Genomic DNA, 19,306 nt, shown 5'->3' with positions numbered 1-19,306 from the left:
ACAACAACAAATGCCGTAATGTAACAACATTTTATTTCAAACTGAAAATAAAAACGAGGAGTGTCCCGAGTTTGATGGACAGACCTGAACGACCAGTCTGGATAAACCACAGGTCAACATGCCAGAGCTGAAGTGCCATGTCTGGGTGGTGCTGCGGCGTTTGTCTGGCCGTCTCAACATCAGAGGCTCATAGCTAAAAATAAGACATGCAAGGTGAGAAATGACACTCGCACACCAATGTTTGTTCTAAACTTCAATTAGACAGCACAAGGTATCTTCGGTGTCTTATAACCTGTTGCCTGTTACTGCAGCCAGCCCGGCGACGTCAAGCACTAAAGACGAAGAGAGGGGTCGAGGCTGAGAAGGTTTACTCTGAGGAGGAGAGGAGCCTTCGTGACAAAGCATTCCTGTTCCCGTCATCCGCCACAGCTGGGAGCGCTTACCAGGCTCCTAAACAGATAAACAGATAAATGAAACCCGACGAGAAGTTTTTACCCAGAGTGCTAAGCTCAATGCTGGAAACAGAACATAAGAAGGAACAGAAGTAGACCTTCTTCTTCAGAATGACCCTCTGTGTATTGGTCTCTATGTCCAGCACCAGTTCAGCACAGCTGACGTCACGGTTCTTCCCCACTGGCCTCTTTTCTGCATCTCTGTTAGTAAATGAAAAGCCTTGACTGTTTCTGTTCTAATATTTACAAACAAATCAGTTCGAAATCACCTTTTAATCTAAAAACAAACGGACGGAGAGACTACGGTGGAGAACTCACTCCGAGAATGTGAAGGATGCAGCAATGTAGATGAAGTTCTCGTAGTAGAGTTTGTTGTACTCTCTGAAGGAGTTCATTTCAGCGGTGACCTCTGAAGATCCAGCTCCCTTCACAGTGAGAGTGATGTAAGGGGGAAGAATGGGTTCATCACAGGCGTAGTCGAGCGATTCTCCTGGTTTTACTTCGGTATGTAGCCTGATGTCAGCCACGCCATGTTGCCAAAACTGGATAGGCACCTGGAATAGAGAAGGCAACTTTTCAACAATGTTCAAATGTTACATTAGGATCACTTTGGTCATATAAGCAGATTGTCTTAGGTCAAAGTCCTGATAGCAACCAAATAGTTTGATTAAAGGGACAACAGTAGTGGGCTTCTCAACAAGGTCCAGGGCAGAGAGCAGCGTCACTAACCACTGATGCTTCCCGATCATGTCGGCAAGACCTGACATTTAAGTGTTAAAGAGAAAAAAGAACGTGCTGGAGTCATGCTGGAGCTCACATCACTTTGAGAAAACCCCGTAGACGTGACGCACACATAGAAAAGGGAGAAATATATGATCTAGTCTGGGACAAGGCTGCTAGCCATTTTAATCTACAAAAGCTTTATATCTGTCTTTTGTAATAGCTAGAATGGTGTCTCACAGAGTAAATTAAAAGCTTTGAAGGATTATATAAAGGGAAAATTAGCTTACGGGTCGAAGAAAGAGGAACGTGGAAAGACTTTCTATATACATTATGGTTGGCACATACTGTATGAACGATGTTTGGAATCACTCGGGCAAAACTGTCAAAATCATCTCAGAAATGCAATGCGGATTTGAAGTATCAATACAAAATTGTGCAATACAGACCGACAATCGTTCTTCATCTTCATCTTTAATAGCGTATATCTTCTGTGGACTTACTTCAGAGATGTTATCTATGCGGAAGGGTGGAGGCAGCTGGTCAGTGTCACTGAAAGAGATCTGATGTGTTGCCCCTTTCAAAGAAATCTCAGCACGTAAGAAGAAACAGTTCCCCAGTATGTCCCTATGGAAAACAAAAAGTTGACAGTATAATTTTATCGTCCTGTTCTACTTGTGCTTTTACAGTACTTGAATCAACCTTATCGCGTTCGTAACAAACGCGATTTGAGCAAGTAAATAACACAAACAATTTACATAAAGATGCGAATAGACACAAACTCGCACCAGGCGACGAGAATCAGCCGTTGACGCATGTTCACGATTTACTAATGCAAGAAATTCCCAGAAGAGCTTATTGATACCTACTGTTTGACACGTCAGGATACGTGAAGACTCCATCGCGCAGTGTTTTTCACGCCACTTATTACAAACTAATCCCACAATTTATGAAGAGCGAGGAATGCGATGCTTCACGTTTGGTGTGAACACAGCATAACTCAGTAAATACATGTAGTTACCAGTATTTTGTTTCACAAGTGCACATACTATACAACAAAGTGCAATATAGTTTTGTCTAAAAAGTATAAACTAACAATTTCTGTTCTGGTCAGCAATCTTTAGAAATATGTGTGTTTGGTGGTACTGGGTACCTCATGTTGACGTGGAAAGATATGGGCTTGTTGACCTCAAAACCTCCAGACCACGTGCAGTTGGATACATCCATGAGACGGACACAGAGAAGCTGATCGTAGTCATTTCTGGGCCAGTGAAACACCACACTAGAGCCTGGCAGGGTTGAGATGTAGCCCTCTGGATTTGCAGTGCCCTGCAACAACACAGTAAAGCAGAAATAGTTTATTAAACTGGCAACAAAAATAAGCCAAGCTTTGTTCATACTAATTTCACTGAAAATATTAAAAACGTAAGTGGCAGTGAAACTTACCTTTCCTCTGGCAAACTCCCTCTGAGAAAAGGCTAATTTGTGAGACGATCGATTGTCAAGCAGATACCTTGGGGCGAAGGTCACAATGTGGGTGTCACGGTAACGTCCCTTCCCTTTTTTCACGTTTATTCCTATAAACAGACAGGACATTTTATCATGACTTCTGTTAGCACATATGCAAAAATGCTGTTCTGACCATGTGAGATACTCTCTTATTACCAATATTATAGATGAGTCCAGGTCTGTTCCCCTGCTGAATGACTTTGACTGCTCTTACTCCACTGCCTCCATCCAAAGAGAAACCCTGACACCAACCTGGAACACCATCTGGATGAATCCCTCTACCAATCCGCATGGTGCACCTGTTTCACAGAGCACCAAACATTTTACTTATACAATAAATAAGGGACAATCTAGCCGTTAAATGAGATTTGCATCCGGGGACACAACAATGATCTTGCTGCACTCACATGCTGGGCTGTTCTTTGTCGGTGTAGCAAAAGAGCAGAGGGCTCAGACTCCTGGCTAACTCGTGCTCCTCAAACTGCCCAGCGGCGTCGGTTTTCGCATTGTCCTGACGGAAGATCAGAGGTAGCCCTGCAAGCCAATAAAAACTAGTTCTAGTACAATACAACTGCATGCTCAGTTTAAATCATCTAATCTCATCAATAAGGCATACCAGTCTTGTTGATGAGCCAGTAGGAAGCAGATATGAGGATTTTAAGCGCTCCTTGGGCTCTAAGAATAATCCGAATGGTGAGACAGAGCAGCCGCTTTTGGGCGTCGTATAGCCGCATGCGCACCACATAGTTTTGTGTACCAGGGGGGATGAGCAGCTCTTTACACACAGGAAAGTTCTCTAGCAGTACACCTGTGAACGAACAGCCCACTGTGAAGCTTTCATTAATACACTTGTGTAAAGAAACATGTATTTGTTCTCCAGTTCACCTAATTCTATGTTTTGCGATGTGTCTGCGGCGTGTAGCACTGCCTCTTTGCCCGGTTTCATGGTTCCCTTTATTGAGGTGCCTTTGATGTAGTAGTTGAGGTCACAGGGCAGAAGGTTGGTCAGCACCAGGGTGGGCAGTAGACAGATAGTGTGACCTGGTTGGCGGTAAATGTGTTTTGCACTTCCTGCCACAGTTTTGGCAGGCTGCTGTTCGGGGTAGTTTTCTTTCTTAATGACAACACAAAACCTATTCAAGTAAAGAAAATTCATTTCAGAACACATAAGACGACACTGTGTCTAGATATTTTCTGTCTCTTCACTTTTTATGTTTACCTGAAGCTCCGTTTAAGTTGCTCATTATAGTCTGCTGACTGGCACTCCCTCTTGCTGCTGCTGACCTCACCAGGTCGCTCCACGGTGGTCCAATGGATAGGCAGTTTACAGAAGAACAACCCTAAGCCTTTAGGTCTTGCTTGCAGCCTCCAAGAGGTCAGATGGAGAGGGATGGCCAAAGCTTCTCCAGGCAGGATGGGTGGAAGGACAACAGGTTCTATACAGGAGGGAAACGAGATGAATAGTGAGCAAATACAGGTGACAGCAGATGACAACAGAAACATGCCCTGGTTTGTAGCTGCTCACTGTCTGGTGCAGAGGGACTGTCTAGTCGAACTTCCATGGGGACTTCAAGGCGATTCTTCACAGTAAGTGCAGACTGGACTGTGATGACTTTACGTGCACTGCCCTCCATTGTAATGGAGAAAACCACTCGGACGGGCGGCAAGGCTGAGAACTGAACACAAAGATTACGGAATGTGTTTACAGAATAACAGAATGATCAAAAGGGATTGTAGATTAAAAGTACACTTACGTATACATGTGGGTGTATGATGTTTGTTCTGCTGATAGGGCTGCCAACCTAGAAAGCCAATGTATTACATTTGTATGCATCACTTTTAAATGTTTTAAAATATGGGTTCAGTTATAAGTTAAAGCGTAAGACAATAATTGTAGATATCCCAAAATAATGTGATCATATAGACAATGCGTGACCCATCGTAACTTACAGTGCTTGAGGGGTTGTTTCGATCAGGGGCAGCATAGCGGAAGAACACTCCGACTTTGTCCACTGACACTGGCTTCACCTGCTCCCAGCCCACAACACGCACCAGCAGCTGGTGTAGCTTCAGCTCATGGGTGTGTCTGTAGTAGGGACCAATGAATCATGTAGAAGAATCAATGTAATAGTGGGATTCATTTGAATGTTTATTTAAAACAAAGCACATGTTAGCTTCACATACCCTATATTGCTTCATTAAATAGATCACATTACATAAGTACATTTGTGAATTATGTTGCATGTTGGCTTTAAAAATTCCACCCAGACCTAAAAAGCAGCTATTAAATCATATTAATTAGCTTAAGGTAAGGATTAGCCCTGAAGCTTTTTGACTGTCATTTAACAGACGATTTGCCACAAGCCTCGCTCATGGGTAAAACGCTGATAGAGCAGGACTGTGATCTATGTCGTTTTTCAGCTTCGTGTTTCACACCAGCCTGGAATCAAATCTGTAATGCTTATTTTACCAGCAAATATCCATCAGCTCTAAGGAATGAACAATCCAAGAGATGCCTTGGTTATGCTTTAGTTCTACCATAATTATGCCCCTAAGCATGACAGTAAAGAGAAAGTGTCACTGCAGCTAATGCCCTGCAAGTAACTTTAGACAAAAATTGGCTGTTAAACGGTTTTTGAGTAGTTGCAATATAAATACCCTACTGTCAAACTATAGCACAGAATACGTCATTGTTTCCATTAACTGTTGATTACAGTATGCTATTAACCCTTCAGTATCAGTTTTTTTAACAGTTTTTTCTACCTGTGTCTCAGTTTCTCCCGAGCTTCGAACTCAAATGGGATCTCCTCCCCAGGCAACACTTCTCTCCACTGGCTGACATTGTGTGTATCATCTGTCCCAGACCCCTGCATGTCAGATATAGAGTCAGCACTGCTGCTGTGGGACAGCGCCACTCTGTGGACAAATCAGACACAGTGTATTGTCACTGACTTACACATAGATGAAACACTGGCTAGAAATAGAATAGACAGCTCCTCTGACCTGGTTGGTGTGGTAGTGAGAGTAGCAAACCACAGAGTACAGCCAGAATGATTCCGTAGGGCGTAAGGAATAAATGGCTGCCTCCTTTTGGAATGCTTGACATCCGCTGAAACATGACATTAAACAAAATTAAAAACAAGGATATAAGAAAAATTTTGGTTGGAAGTGAAAACTAAATGCTACATTTGCTTCCTAAAGTGGATTCATATTTAAATTGATGGAGAATTTAAGGGCAAGAAAAGAAAAGCTTAAAATGACATTTTTAATTACCACATGAAATCTGCAAATATAAAACATTTTGCCGCATAAACTCTTACTGAACACAAATATGCAGGGTTACATTATGGGTTCAATTTGGGGGATAGGATTAGGTTCCGAAGGATAGTTCAGCCAAAAACTAAAATAATTTATTTACCATTATGTGCTTCACAATTGATAACTAAAAATTGTTCAGTGGAAAACAAAATGAAATGTTAGGTAGATTTTTTGTTACTGCCTCATTTACAGAACCATTTACCTACATTCTATAAAATGAAAGAAAGAGCTTAAATAAAACCTGATGAACATTTTTCTTTTGTGTTTCTTCTTTTGTTAGCTGAACTATCCCACTAAGATCAGAACAAAGACACAGAATTCAGAGAAGGAAAAGTTCTATCCTACTCTCTACCACAACAAACACAATGACTTTCTGACATCACTTGTGTTCAGCTACCCGTCTATGAACATTACCTCGGGCATGAATCTGCTGCTCGAGACAAGTCAAGCTGGTAGAGCTTCTAGTTCTAAGGTAGGCAAGAGGAAGACCTGACAGCAGAGAGAAGGGGTTAGGGGGAGAGAAGAGAGAAACACATGCTAGGAGACGGTGGGCAAAGGAGTGGAGACGTATGTAGTCAAAGACAAGGGCTGAATGACACACACTAAGAACTGTGAGTTGAATATTGAGGTACATTTGAACTAATGTGGAATCATTAAATCACAAAGATGTTAAGACATTGTCAGGATTTCCTCTCCATTTACTCATAAAATATATAACCTCTTGTGTCGTAGACTAGGTAACATGATGTGCCATTCACTTACATTTACATTAAATTATGCATTTGGCAGACACTTTTATCTGAAGCGACTTACATTGCATTATGCTATACTATGGGATCGGACCCATGACCTTGGCGTTGCTAGCGAAACGCCAATGAGCCATTCGACAGCCTTGACACTTGACAAACAGTTCAGCCTGATGCCTTTGCTATAATTCATTTGCTTAAGTGTACGCAAGCGTACAGCCGAACGCACAGTCTTGCAAAGTATATGTCCTTCGACTCATGACGCATGTATGTGCATTGCAAAATATTGCAGTACTTCTCCTGGCCTACCAGGGTCAGCAGGGAGCATTTATGCAGTTTCGAGGGTGGCGAATGAAACAGCAGAAAGACAACAACAATAAGACTATATATCTATACTTTTCTATAGTATTATGTGGGACTAAAATGAGAATAAGGCAAAGGACTCTGAGCTCTGAGGCTCAAACGTTCTGACAAGCAAAGCGAAACGTACAAGTGACTGACGGCCCAGGACACGGTCACCACCTGTTGGTAAAACTAACAACGCAAGGTAACAAAAATCCAGCTGTGCGTACAGTACGCGCTTACTATTCTGATAACGAAATTTGCATCACACGCACTGTACGCTGTCCCTTTCATAAGCCTAAAAAGGGAACTATACTTCAGCCTTAGGCAGACGCTTGCTACTCACTCTGGCCAAAAGAGGGGGGGTCCACCGACGATCCCATCCAGGAAAGGGCGGTGGAGGGCTGTGGCGGCTGCTCGTCTTCCTTGCAGTAATCTGCTAACCACGAAGTCTTGGTGGTGCTGTACTGCTCTGTGTGTCAGAAAGACAGGTCCACAACAGGGTGTCAGAATGGACACGGCGCTCATAAATATGGAAGCAAACATCTAGAAAAAAGTCTGGAGACGTCCGAGTCTGCTTGACCTAGACTTAGTACCCAGTAAGACAGACGTGATGTTGACATCCAGCCTCTGCTTGGCTCGAAGTCCGATCTTCAGGCGAGGAGGATGGAGCCGGCCTGCCGCCTGCCTCTGCCAAGTCAGGAAACATGGCCAGGGCTCGATGAACGGCTCCCAGCCTGTAGACATGCAGGCGGAAGCGTAAGTATGTGTGTGTTCACTTATGTACACAGATAGACATTGATTTACACTCAGTTCACTACTTGAACTATGAAATGTATATACTCCTATAGAATAACCTCAAACTAGTGATAAATGTTATTTGAACTGTGGGTCGGTGTGATTTCTTTGTGATACAATTATTTTTTGTATGACTATGGGAGGAGTGCCTACTGCTGGGCCTGGACCCACAGTTATGACCTCACCTGAAAGTTCTCTGTTGTAATAATCTCCAGAAAGTGTAAAACTAGCCTTCCCTTCCTGCATAGATCCAATCCTCTGGAGAACAGACAGACCTGCAATTAAAAAAAGATAACCTGTACAGATCAGTCCAGCTGCAGTGTGTATGTTTGGTGTCTCAGCAACACGTCACGCAGTCATTCTTACGTGAGAAGGTGAGCTCTGCTAGAGGGACGTCACGGTCCAGGCAGTCATCGATGAAGCAGATACACACGCTGTCTGCCTTCACCTCCACACCAGAGAGAGGAGGAGTCGAATGACTGCTTGAGTCGGAGTTAGCTCTGTTTCGTCCAGACATGCTTTCTGCGTTCTCCCACAGCCATGTGGCCGATTGGTCCAGCTGACCTGTTGTTTAACACACAAAGAGCCATGGATCATAAAGCAGGCTGTTCTTAAATTCACAAGAGTTTCTTTTGTAGTCTTCGTATAAAATGTTGTACCTTTACAGTGAATGAGGGCCCGTCTGCAGTCTTCCTTTCTAAACCCGAGGTCTTGTAACCGGGTGAGCTGACCTTCTGAAATGACATAATTGATCAAACTTTAGCAACAGTGTTTTCAAATAACTTCATTAAAGCCTGTGTGACTTTCTTTCTTCAGCAGAACACAAAAGAAGATATTTAGAAGAATGTTGTTAACCGGCACTCAAACACTTATGGTTTTTGGTGCAAGTGCTGTTTGGTTACCAACTTTCTTCAAAATAGCTTCTTTTGTTCTGTCGAATAAAGTCAAATGACAAAGTCTAAATGACAAGAGGGTGAGTAATTGATGACAGAATTTTCAGTTTTGGGTGCACTATCCCTTTATCTAACCCAGCAAGGCCTCTGTCTTGCGTCTGAAACTGTCCTTTGGTTTGTCCTTGTTAGCGGTGGGTGCCGCAGTCTCAGTCCCGGTGTCTGAAGGGCCAGCTGATGCTGATGTGGGAATGGACTTAGCAATTGCCAGGAATAGCTGCACATCATTGTAGGAGAGACGGATGTCCAGGGCAGGAAACTGGATCTTAAGGGGAAAACTGAATCTTGAACCATATAAATATTTACATAAAACTTTTTAAAAGCTTATTTATCCTGTAACCACTGACCTCAAGGAGAGGTGGAAAGTCTTCAATGTTAAAGGCATCAAGGAGTCCTGTGCTGCTCTGGTATGTTGGACTCCCACAGAGCTCCATTTGCACATTGACAGGGTCGATGATGGACAATGCTGTTTCCTGCTCACTGCCCAGCCGACAGGAGAACACCTAATCGGAAGACAAGGTACATGTTTTTGCCTGATGATTTAGTCCAAAGTAACTTCCAGCCCATTTAATGAATCTGCTATCAGATATGGTGGAATCACTGGCGTGCAGTGCGTTACCTCTATGCCAGCCAAACTGCCCGAGAAAGGCCTGTCCAGAATTCGAGGCTTATATGTAAGTACAGTGGTGCCTTTCAGAATAATAGCATTGGTATCCAAACATGAAGAATCTTCCACGACCACAAACTCTGTCCCTGGAGATAAACATGCAACAGAAATCAGTTTTTCCAAATTAAAGAATCTGCGTAAGAGAGCAACATAGCATTGCTAATTCATTACCTGTCACATTGATCTTAACCTCCAGGTGTTTATCTTGAATGACCGGCACGGTGGTTCGCTTAGTGACCACACCGCTCTTGACTGTTTTGGGCATGAAAGCCCCCGTGCCTCCAATGTCACTGCTTCCACTAGGCCAGCACTGATGGGTAGGTTCTGCCTCTTTGTCCACATGCATGTGCAGAAAGTCACTCACCAGCTGCAGCCAATCAAAGATGAGAAAGACTCGCAGGTTGTTTAAAACCACAGTGAAGTGTGATGACTCCCGTGAAGATCTGCGAGACAGAGAGAACATGAAGTGAGTGTTTATTTCGTGCAGGTAAAAATTTGCTTTAGTAGTCACCGCCGCATACCTGTAATGTAGCTCCAGCTGCAAAGAAGCTCGGTTGTTGCCAGTTTTGGATGGCTGCAGAATGCAATCGAACACATTCTGCTTGCCCTCTGTAGGACCATTGCACCCAGTGAATCGAGTGTCATGAGCGAGCAGTGAATGAGACACCAGGTTCACAGACTTGGAGCTATTGGAGAAGCTCTCAAACAGGAGTTTAGATTTCATAAAATCGAACCTTGCAGGTAATAAAGAGCAAGAACAAAAATCTGTTTATTGTAATGTTTTTTTAAAAGAAATGTAAAAAGAAGTTCAATATATTCTCATGTACCTGGCCAAGGAGTGGTTATGACCTGTGGATTTTTGGCGGTCCGAAAATTCCAGACTAACATCCTTCATGTCAACCAGAAGGGAAAGACTTGTGTACACATCACCACTTAACACAGTCTGTAGTGAGAAACAAGGAGATCAATGATTTGCATATCAATGATGCATTATTTTTAAGGATAAAGATTAAAACACGAGTGTAATAAACATATGGGTACAAAATTGATAACAAAACCAGTCTTAGTTATTAAGGGTCAATTTTTCCAAATTGAGATTTATATGTAATCTGAAAGCTAAATAAATAAGTTTTATAATGATGTCTGGTTTGTTAGCATAGGACAATATTGGCCAAGATATAACTATTTAAAACACTGGAATCAGAGGGTGCACAAAAATCGAAATAATGAAAAAAATTAAGTTTTGATATATTTACGGTAGAAAATTTACAAAATATCTAAATGGAACATATATCCTAATGATTTTTAGCAGAAAAGTAGAATTGATCATTTTGACCCATACAACGTTTTGTTGGCCATTGCCACAATTTTCCCTGTGCTACTTAAGGGTATTTATAAATGACTTTGCCATTAAGAAGACCTTTCTTCATAATTTATGTGAGGTTGCAAAGATGGTACAACATAATTGTGTCCAATATATAAACAGACTGTTCGAGCAAAACTACAGTAATACTGTATGCTTACATAATTGCTAGGGTCCTGTAGATTGTAAGGCCTCAGAAACTCCTCCACGGGCTCTCCAAGGTTGTGCTCCAGGAGGCCGCGGATCAGCTGGTACCTCTCCAGGTCCAGGGAGCAGTGGACAGAAGACAGGCTACCATGGATAGTCATGTCTGGGACAGCATGACTCAATTCCCTGAGACAGAACGGAAATTAAAAACACGACAAAATAAAGACGAATGAAACTACTTTATTATATTCTGAGGGTTAGCTTCGGTCAAATCCGAGAAACATGTGACTGACTTGTCAAGATTACGCTCTACTTTTAGCTTCAGATGGCAGCGCTCCTTAAGCAGACTCGACCCGCTTCTGCGCACCGAATAAGATGGGAAGACCAAGTCTGTATCCAGATGTTTCCCAACACTGTCGCATGGCTCACAAGGCAACCGCTCTGCTGCAAATATGTCCATCTCCTGCAGGTCCAATGATATGCAGTCAAGCAGACACACATGGTCTTCTGTAACAAAATGACATGAGTGTCAATTACAGAATGAAAAGAATTAAGGATACTAAGTTCAAAAATGCATCGTCTGGATTTGCAATCAATAAAGTGTATTTCAGGTTCTGAGTGCTGACCTGGATTTGATGGTACATCAGCTTCAGGGATGCTTCCGAGGCCGGGCTGGGGTCTGCCAAGGGTAAATCCAGAGGATTTACTTGAGTTTGAAGCGTTGCTCTTTTCAGATGGTTTTTCAGAGGAGAACTGGGCATCCTTTGCGCGATCCTTTGGGAACGATCACAGTGTTAACATACAACCAATGAAAGACATAATTTAGCTAGCAATGCAATAAGCAAGTAAATAAACATGATACAATAAGTGTTAAATTTCAAAATTTACAGAAACTTTCATTTACAGTACACAATTTACAGAATTTTGAAAGAGAAATAAGAAAAAGGACAGAAGTATGAGAACAGCTCAGTGTGTTCACTACTGACAGCAGATCTCTGTCATGTATGACATAGATTCCACCACATGCCAGTCAGAAACTAACAGATAGCATACCAAAATATTTTACTGACCCTAATGCGGCCCAAAACTAATATTTCCAATGACGGTACCTCAAGCACAAAGTTTTTAAACAATCTTCAGATACTGTATATGTAACCACCTCCCCTAAAAAAGATCTATGCGATCTGATGTTACAATTCTTCAACAGCTGTTTTTAATGGAAACAATAATTTCTAACTAACTGGAATGATATGAGCAAAAAAGGAAAGAAATGTAATAATGCTAGAATTTTATAGTCTTATTTAATTAACACTGCATGTAGGAATTTATAGTGTGTCTAATATTTGACCTGTGTTTTGACTTGCATAACCTTTTATGTTTTGCTTATAGTCAATGTTTTCTTGTACAGCTGCTTTGTAACATTGAAAATTGTAAAAAGCGCTATATAAATAAAGCTGACTTGACTTAATGCGGAGAACTGTCCCTTAAAATTTCACTGCATTTCAAAATTGAACAGAGAATAAAACTTGTCAGTATGAAGTATGAAAAAGTTAGAAACACATCATAATATTCAATCTCACAATAAACACACACTTCAGTTAAGCATGCCCTGATACCTTATAATGAGAAGGATCCTTGTATGAATTAGCATGCAAAATCAAATTCTTCACAAACAAATGACATTATCAGTGTTAAACATTCATAAACTGATATTGTGAATGCAAGTATGATTTACACAGACTGGGGGAAACCACCCTGGGGTTAAATGACATAACACACAATAAAAAGCATCCGACAGGTGCAGAACAACACATCAGTGTGTATATGGGGATGACAAGACTCACCAGAGAGGGAAAAAAGGTATGTGCCATGGTAAGTTTCTCTACCTTATCTCTGAGAGAGAAGGTGCCATGGGTGCCAGCAGGCAGGAAGCGGTTACGCACTTTAAGTTGGCCCAGGTTTGCCACTATGAGGCGTTTGGAGCGGGAACTTTCAGGAATCAAGAGGACAGGAGCACCTGCCTGTATGTCCAGCAGTACACGAGCAGCTCGCTGTGGACGCTCACACACCTGTATGGTAGAAAGTGAATCAAAACAATCAACTTTAAAGGTCAATAGTGTCATGATCACACAGAGACAGATTCACATTAAAGTATTAGTATAGACTTCTTTGTACTATATAAGAGACAGCCTTTTATATTTTCTGTTTGTGATGTGTGGACAAAACAGAGACCTGCAATGTAACAATGTTCAACATTCATGTGGTCTCATTTGCTAAATGTTTTCTTTGCAACATGAGTACCAACAGAAGCTGTTTAATCCCAATATGTGACTGAGATTGTATGTGTACTGTTAGATAACTGCTGATCTCTGGACTGTACGTGTCCACAAGTGAGAGTGGAATTAGAACCAGAACAGAGAGCTCAGTGACCGCTCTCATCACAAGTGTCTGTAAGAAAGAAAGTCGACAACTTCTTGGGTAACTCTATCTCATCTCTGCAGGGAAGGATTGAGCCGATCAGCCAAACTCCAAGCAGCTACCTGTTTTCCTTGGATACCTGCTTTCATATGCGTGCTTATTTCAAAACACGCGTAAAAATGGGCCAAATAAGCTATTTAAAATAAACACCATCTGTCCAAAGGTTAACAGACAACAAACACTGTTGAAATGTCCCACTTACTGCCTGACCCTCGACTGCTGCTCTCTGTCTGCCGAGGACATCCTGTAGCTGAGTGAAGTGTTGGATGAAGGCCACAACCTCGGCCTGGAAACGTTGGGTATGAACATACTGTACTGAGGCCATCAGAAGAGAAACCTTTATATCATATTCCCTCTGCAGGCAGACGTCTGGTTCTCCATACCTAGAGAAAAGTCAGAGAAAAGTCTAAGTCAATGGCAAAACAGACGAACATCAGACGAAAACTATGTTCCAGTCAGCAGTCTAACCATCATGAATCCTCCAGATTGGACAATTAACAGATAATGTTCATAATGTAAAGTGTATTACAGACACATTTAATTACAATAAAGTTTGATGTTATCATGTTGCTAGGCTAACTAGCGTAAAAGTACATAAGAGTTTTAAGTTAAAATGTTTTATTTCCTACTTAACAAAACAGTAAGTACATTTATAATTAAAATATGTTATAAAAATCGAACCATTTAAAATATTGAAAAGTGCTTATTAAAGGTCCAGTAGATACATTTTGGCAGGATCTATCGGTGAGGTCGTGAATAACAACTAACGGCTCACTTGACCGCTCATCCCTCCCTTTCGAAGCACAACAGTGGCCAACAGAGGGCTAAGATGTTCTTACATTTTCAATTCTTTGCCGAAGGAGATAACGCATTTATGAAACGTGCTCTGTAGAGCAGTTTGTCCGTTTAGGGATACTGGCAATATACATAGGGATACATACGGTGCATGTAGATAGAAATAGCTCATTCCAAGTTAAGTTAAGGTAATAAAAACATAACAGTTCATTACAGTCTTTATACACCTCTGAAGACATAATCATGTATATAATATTGCATTTCCGTAAATAGATCCTCCATAATATTACACACTTAAAACAGCGAATTCTTTGGAAGGAGTGACTATAAGCAACTATATGTAATTCCTTGGTAACGATGAATAAAAGCATGCTTAAATTAATAAAGTGAGTAAGCAACGAAAAATAAATAGAATACTTGTATATGTTGTAGACAAGGGCCTCTCCACCACTTGTTGTGAAACGCTCTCTGTATAGATCCCCGTGGGTGGTCAAATCACTAAGAGACAAACTTCCCAGACTTCCTTGCAATACAAGATCTCCGTCTGAAAGATTAAAACGCAGAACATACAATTAGCAAGCACCAACTTTAAGAAAAAGTCTATTCCACAAAATATAAAAAATCTTGTATTTTTAACTAATTGTATTAAGACTCAGACACACCAATCATTTCTATATGTGTCAATAATTTGGAAACATTTGCTTTGGCAAGCTCATTGGTCTTCTTCCTCAGTACCAGTGATAAAGAGTGAACCTGTGGAGAAAGATAAACTGTTTCTACGGTATAAAATGCATATATGAATAAATATATTGATGTTGGTATATTTATTAACATCTTGCATTATTTGTACCTTTAAATCAATCTTAGTATTGACTTTTTCCTCAATCTCAGAATAAAAATCTTCCAGATCATTGAGTGTACTATTTTGCAGTGAGTGTTCGGGTATTGGCTGAGGTATGGTAGAAGGCACTTTCACAGCATGGTTATTAGCAGTTGAGCCAATTCCAAAAAAGTCTAGAATCATAACCCACGTTTGCAGTGTGATGAGAATATCAAGGCAGTTGAAGTCCACGTCCACACTCCGACTGATACTACCATATCGCGTCTTAAATTTAGGGTGCCGCCTATCCACCATTAGAATATTGATATGTACCAGAGAGTCATCAAAATCTGCCCGTGGATGGGGAGACGGAGTTTGTCGGGATGGAGATGGTGGAGGGGTGCTGGGGCACTCTGCATCTTTCTTGCTCTTCCGAATGGATGCGGAAGGCGTACTGGGATGCCTCTGATAAAACTGAAAGACATTCTGCGCCTCTTCAAATTGTGCTGGAAGAGAACGAGGCATTTCTGGGTATGGAACACTGGACGCTGTCGGGCAAGACTGTGATAGGTATTCTTTAGGACTAAAGGTGGAGGGTTTTGGAGCACCTCTGGATACCATGAGATATTTGTACTTTGATTCTGGGTTGGGCTCTAGCAGGTCTTCCATCAACAAGGAGTGAAGTGCTAGTTGAATAGACATGGAATGAGGATGATCTTTGGTAAAGTCTCCCTCCAGGTCTTGGAAGCGCAGGGTGACCAGGCCTTGAGAGCCCTGACTGAGGTCTCCACACAACTGCACTTGCAGCTCAGAGACCCTGAAGATGGCTCTCACTTGGGTAAAGGAGGGAGGTTGGAGAGGGGGGCTGTCGCTCTGCAGTGGAAGTGATGCTGAAAGAGAGGATGACAATGAGGAGTACGAGATGCCACCATGAGGGGGGTCACGGGCAAACAGCCCTCCCTGTAGATCAGGGAAGCGGTGTGGTTTAGTCGAGGAGGGTGTGGGAGGCGGAGGTGTAGGTGGCTGACTGGGCGTTACTCGCTGATCCTCGATGAAGGAAAGATTGTCGAGGGTTTGAAGAACTTGTTCATACACAGGCTTGCATAAACACACCTAAACACAGGGAAAAAAAATGGGTTTAAAGTCTAAAACTGAGCAAATTGTTTATGTGTAACAGTTCTGGCAAGGGCCGAGTCATTCTTCTTGGGCCACTTTAAAAATATCCAGCTGACAATTAAAATAATTAAAATACTAAAGGTTATTTTATCTTTTAAAGGAATTGTTCACCATACAATTTTCGCTAGATACGACACTTATTCATCGTCTGGTATCGTTTAAAGCCCTTTGCAGCTGCACTGAAACTGTAATTTTGACCTTCAACCGTTTGGAGTCCATTGAAGTCCACTATATGGAGAATAATCCTGGAATGTTTTAATCAAAAACCTTAATTTAGTTTCGACTAAAGAAAAAAAAAAACATCTTGGATGACAACAGGGGTGAGTAAATTATCATAAAAAAATGTATGTTGAAAGTGATAAATTCCTTTAAAAGAATGATCTGACAATTGTATAATAAATGTAAAAATAATATAAATGTAGTGAACTATGATTATATATCTGCCCAACCAGAATATATGATTGCCCCACAATCGAGCCAGGCTAGCACCAGGCCTGCTTGGGGCTAGAATTTTATAAAGCTTTACCTGGACACAATTGACAAATCTGCCTTCAACTTTCAGTAGCCCAGTGCTCTGGTAAGGTTCTTCACATGACAAAAAGCTAAAATGTGAGTTTTCATCAATGGCAACTTTCTCAAAAGTCAGCTTGATGGTGGCATCTTTCAAAACATGAAATGCTGTAAGAAAAGTACAAGAAAGCATACCTCAGTAATGTTTTTTGAATCCCCCAAACTGTATTAGCGACATATACAATTAAAACTGACCTTTTCCCATGCTCAAGTATTCAAAGAAGTCATGCCGTGTAAAATGTGGCTCATTCAGATTAATATTGCTGCTATGAGAGGGTGAGTGTCCAGAGGACGAGCTGCTATTAAGCCGTGCTGCTTTTCTTAAAACCAGCTTGCTCGTGTTGACTGAATATAGTCTTATATCCTTTACTTCAACTTGCAGTTTCTCTCCCTCCAAGTCTTGCCCTGTAATGAAGTTTTGAATCCGTATGCTCCCTAAGTGTCCGACAAGAAGCTCAGGATGACCAGGCTTTCTCGGAATAGACACAACAGGGGATTCTATGCTGACGTCTAGAGTCAATTTGACCAGAAAAGAATCCAGACCTTGTTCCTTTTCAGGGGCAGGGAAATCTTCATCCTCAAAAGGGTCAATTGTCCAGTGAGACTGACTCTGTCTTCTGGATCTTCTGCATGGGGTGTCAAAAAGAGACACCATACCACTGTACTCTGCTGTTTTTGTTGCCAATACGGTCGAGACTTTTGTAGCTGCAGTCTTCAACATCGAACGAAAATTGTCTTCGACTTCATTTGCTGATAAACTGAGTTCCTTCAAAAACTTTGCTGAGTGGTTATAGTGTAGAGATGCCATTTTGAGTTGAAGGAAGCATTCTCCTTGAGACTTTTCCAAAAAGTGGAAACTCAATGCTTCATAGGGCGTCAAGCCAGTGCTGGGAAAGAATGCCACGTCGTCTATCGAGAGGCTGTCTTCCAGACTCCCGAGACTGACCACAAACTGACTTCTGCCACCTTCTTGAGTCAAGTCAACAAGCTGAATGCATCCTAGAGAGCCATTAACATCCAATCGGCTTCCCATGGAAACATTGACTTTTGTTCCATTAATACTAGCGGTAGCAATTTTCATGCCCTTCTTCTCACCTCCCAGAACAGTTCCAGTTGTCACAGTGCGTAAGAGCAACAAGTTCAACCTGTGGATTTCCACAGTTAACTCTTTGTTTTGATCATATGTGGATTGATAGGTGTCTTCTTGGTCTTCTCCATTAGGCAGTGGTGTTAGCTGTGGTGTTGGAGGGGTTTCTTCTTTGGGAAAAGACTGTTGTAGAAATTTTAGTAGCTCCACTATGGTTTCAGGGTTGAGGATAATATCCAAGTTGTTGACTTGCATGCTGGTGACCTGAAGGGAGCTATCCAGGGTCATTGAGGGGCAGTCCGAGCTAACAAACTGATATTCCAATTTAATAAGAGCCTCGTGGTCTCTCAATGGAGAGCCACGTGGAGATACTTTGTCAAATGCAATATCTGAGGAGTTCCTGTGTAAGCCTGGCAGATCTGGAGATATACCGTCGGCTGAGACAGGTGATGTGGGCTGGCTTTCTCTGAGACTTCCGGTTGGTACATCGAAACTTAGGTGTTTATGAGATGCAACAAGAAGGTCAAAGTCTGATCCATATGTCTGCAATGTGTCAACAAGATATAGACCATGGACAGTGAGAGAAACCATAGCATCATAAGGCCGCTTTACAAAATGTGCATTTGTTCCAAACACCTTCAGAACAGAAATATACCGCCCGCCGCTTTCAATACCAAGCTGCATATAGTTGATATTAAACTCAGCAAGAAGAAGTCTCGACTCCACAAGTACTTCTCGGGTATGTTGCTCAAGTGCCATCACGCTCTTGGTGAGACTTTTATCAGAACCCTGGAGTTTCCAATCACTATCCTCCCTTTGAAAGATTTTCTCGTGACGAAGTATAAGAGGGTCAGGAGATCTGAGATTTTCTCCTTTCACGTCACTTCCATCAGCCCCTGAACTACTAAGTCTGGCCAGGCAGCTTCTAAGAGCGGTCATTTTCTCCAGATTGATGTGCACTTTGAGGTCTGGAAGGGTTCCTGAGAGAACAGCCCCTGGAAACTGAGGGTCTGATGTGTATCGCAGTCTCTGTTCTAGCTCCAGTAGCACATTGAATTTTTCAACCACATGAGTGGGTCCCACTTCACTTTCCTGTAGATGCTTCCAGTTGTCTTTATAGTGACCGACCATGATCTGGAGGTCATTGAAAGATAACGAGTACTTCTCATACAGGTTCCTGTTGATGATTTGGGCACATTCTGCTGATTTAAGGCTGGTGATGTCACAGTGCCTCTCCTGACCTTTGACATCAACCTCTTGCTCTGGTGGTGGAGATCCAGGAGGTGTTGCTAAGGGCGTCTTGAACTCTTCATCGCTCTCCCCTTCTGTCTGAGAGGTCTTAGGATTTGATTTATTTTCCTCTGTGGG

At 41.9% G+C, this 19,306-nt stretch overlaps 1 protein-coding gene across 2 annotated transcripts in view; it reads right to left on the bottom strand.

Moving 5' to 3' along the window:
- vps13d (vacuolar protein sorting 13 homolog D) overlaps positions 1 to 19,306 on the bottom strand; it is a 38,355-nt gene that overhangs the window by 12,753 nt on the left and 6,296 nt on the right. Inside the window, exons 19-56 of one of the 2 annotated variants that reach the window (XM_079477847.1) lie at positions 17,047 to 19,299; positions 16,808 to 16,959; positions 15,136 to 16,218; positions 14,948 to 15,038; positions 14,703 to 14,829; positions 13,693 to 13,873; positions 12,857 to 13,081; positions 11,639 to 11,786; positions 11,306 to 11,519; positions 11,027 to 11,198; positions 10,330 to 10,445; positions 10,024 to 10,236; positions 9,674 to 9,945; positions 9,455 to 9,588; positions 9,183 to 9,338; positions 8,914 to 9,100; positions 8,545 to 8,619; positions 8,252 to 8,449; positions 8,071 to 8,160; positions 7,684 to 7,824; positions 7,434 to 7,559; positions 5,685 to 5,790; positions 5,445 to 5,597; positions 4,632 to 4,767; positions 4,436 to 4,483; positions 4,207 to 4,357; positions 3,901 to 4,117; positions 3,567 to 3,814; positions 3,298 to 3,489; positions 3,089 to 3,215; positions 2,838 to 2,980; positions 2,619 to 2,749; positions 2,326 to 2,501; positions 1,676 to 1,799; positions 771 to 1,006; positions 551 to 653; positions 293 to 450; positions 85 to 193 (exon numbers count right to left, since the gene is read on the bottom strand). In XM_079477847.1, coding sequence (XP_079333973.1) covers positions 85 to 193; positions 293 to 450; positions 551 to 653; positions 771 to 1,006; positions 1,676 to 1,799; positions 2,326 to 2,501; positions 2,619 to 2,749; positions 2,838 to 2,980; positions 3,089 to 3,215; positions 3,298 to 3,489; positions 3,567 to 3,814; positions 3,901 to 4,117; positions 4,207 to 4,357; positions 4,436 to 4,483; positions 4,632 to 4,767; positions 5,445 to 5,597; positions 5,685 to 5,790; positions 7,434 to 7,559; positions 7,684 to 7,824; positions 8,071 to 8,160; positions 8,252 to 8,449; positions 8,545 to 8,619; positions 8,914 to 9,100; positions 9,183 to 9,338; positions 9,455 to 9,588; positions 9,674 to 9,945; positions 10,024 to 10,236; positions 10,330 to 10,445; positions 11,027 to 11,198; positions 11,306 to 11,519; positions 11,639 to 11,786; positions 12,857 to 13,081; positions 13,693 to 13,873; positions 14,703 to 14,829; positions 14,948 to 15,038; positions 15,136 to 16,218; positions 16,808 to 16,959; positions 17,047 to 19,299 — 8,912 coding nt within the window. The remainder of the gene's footprint in view (positions 1 to 84; positions 194 to 292; positions 451 to 550; positions 654 to 770; positions 1,007 to 1,675; positions 1,800 to 2,325; positions 2,502 to 2,618; positions 2,750 to 2,837; positions 2,981 to 3,088; positions 3,216 to 3,297; positions 3,490 to 3,566; positions 3,815 to 3,900; positions 4,118 to 4,206; positions 4,358 to 4,435; positions 4,484 to 4,631; positions 4,768 to 5,444; positions 5,598 to 5,684; positions 5,791 to 7,433; positions 7,560 to 7,683; positions 7,825 to 8,070; positions 8,161 to 8,251; positions 8,450 to 8,544; positions 8,620 to 8,913; positions 9,101 to 9,182; positions 9,339 to 9,454; positions 9,589 to 9,673; positions 9,946 to 10,023; positions 10,237 to 10,329; positions 10,446 to 11,026; positions 11,199 to 11,305; positions 11,520 to 11,638; positions 11,787 to 12,856; positions 13,082 to 13,692; positions 13,874 to 14,702; positions 14,830 to 14,947; positions 15,039 to 15,135; positions 16,219 to 16,807; positions 16,960 to 17,046; positions 19,300 to 19,306) is intronic. The other variant, XM_079477848.1, reaches the window with a different exon arrangement.

Source organism: Barbatula barbatula, assembly GCF_947034865.1.
Source record: "Barbatula barbatula genome assembly, chromosome: 17".
Lineage (NCBI taxonomy): Eukaryota > Metazoa > Chordata > Actinopteri > Cypriniformes > Nemacheilidae > Barbatula > Barbatula barbatula.
The sequence above is the reverse complement of the archived record's forward strand: the minus strand, read 5'-3'. Positions and strand labels throughout refer to the sequence as shown.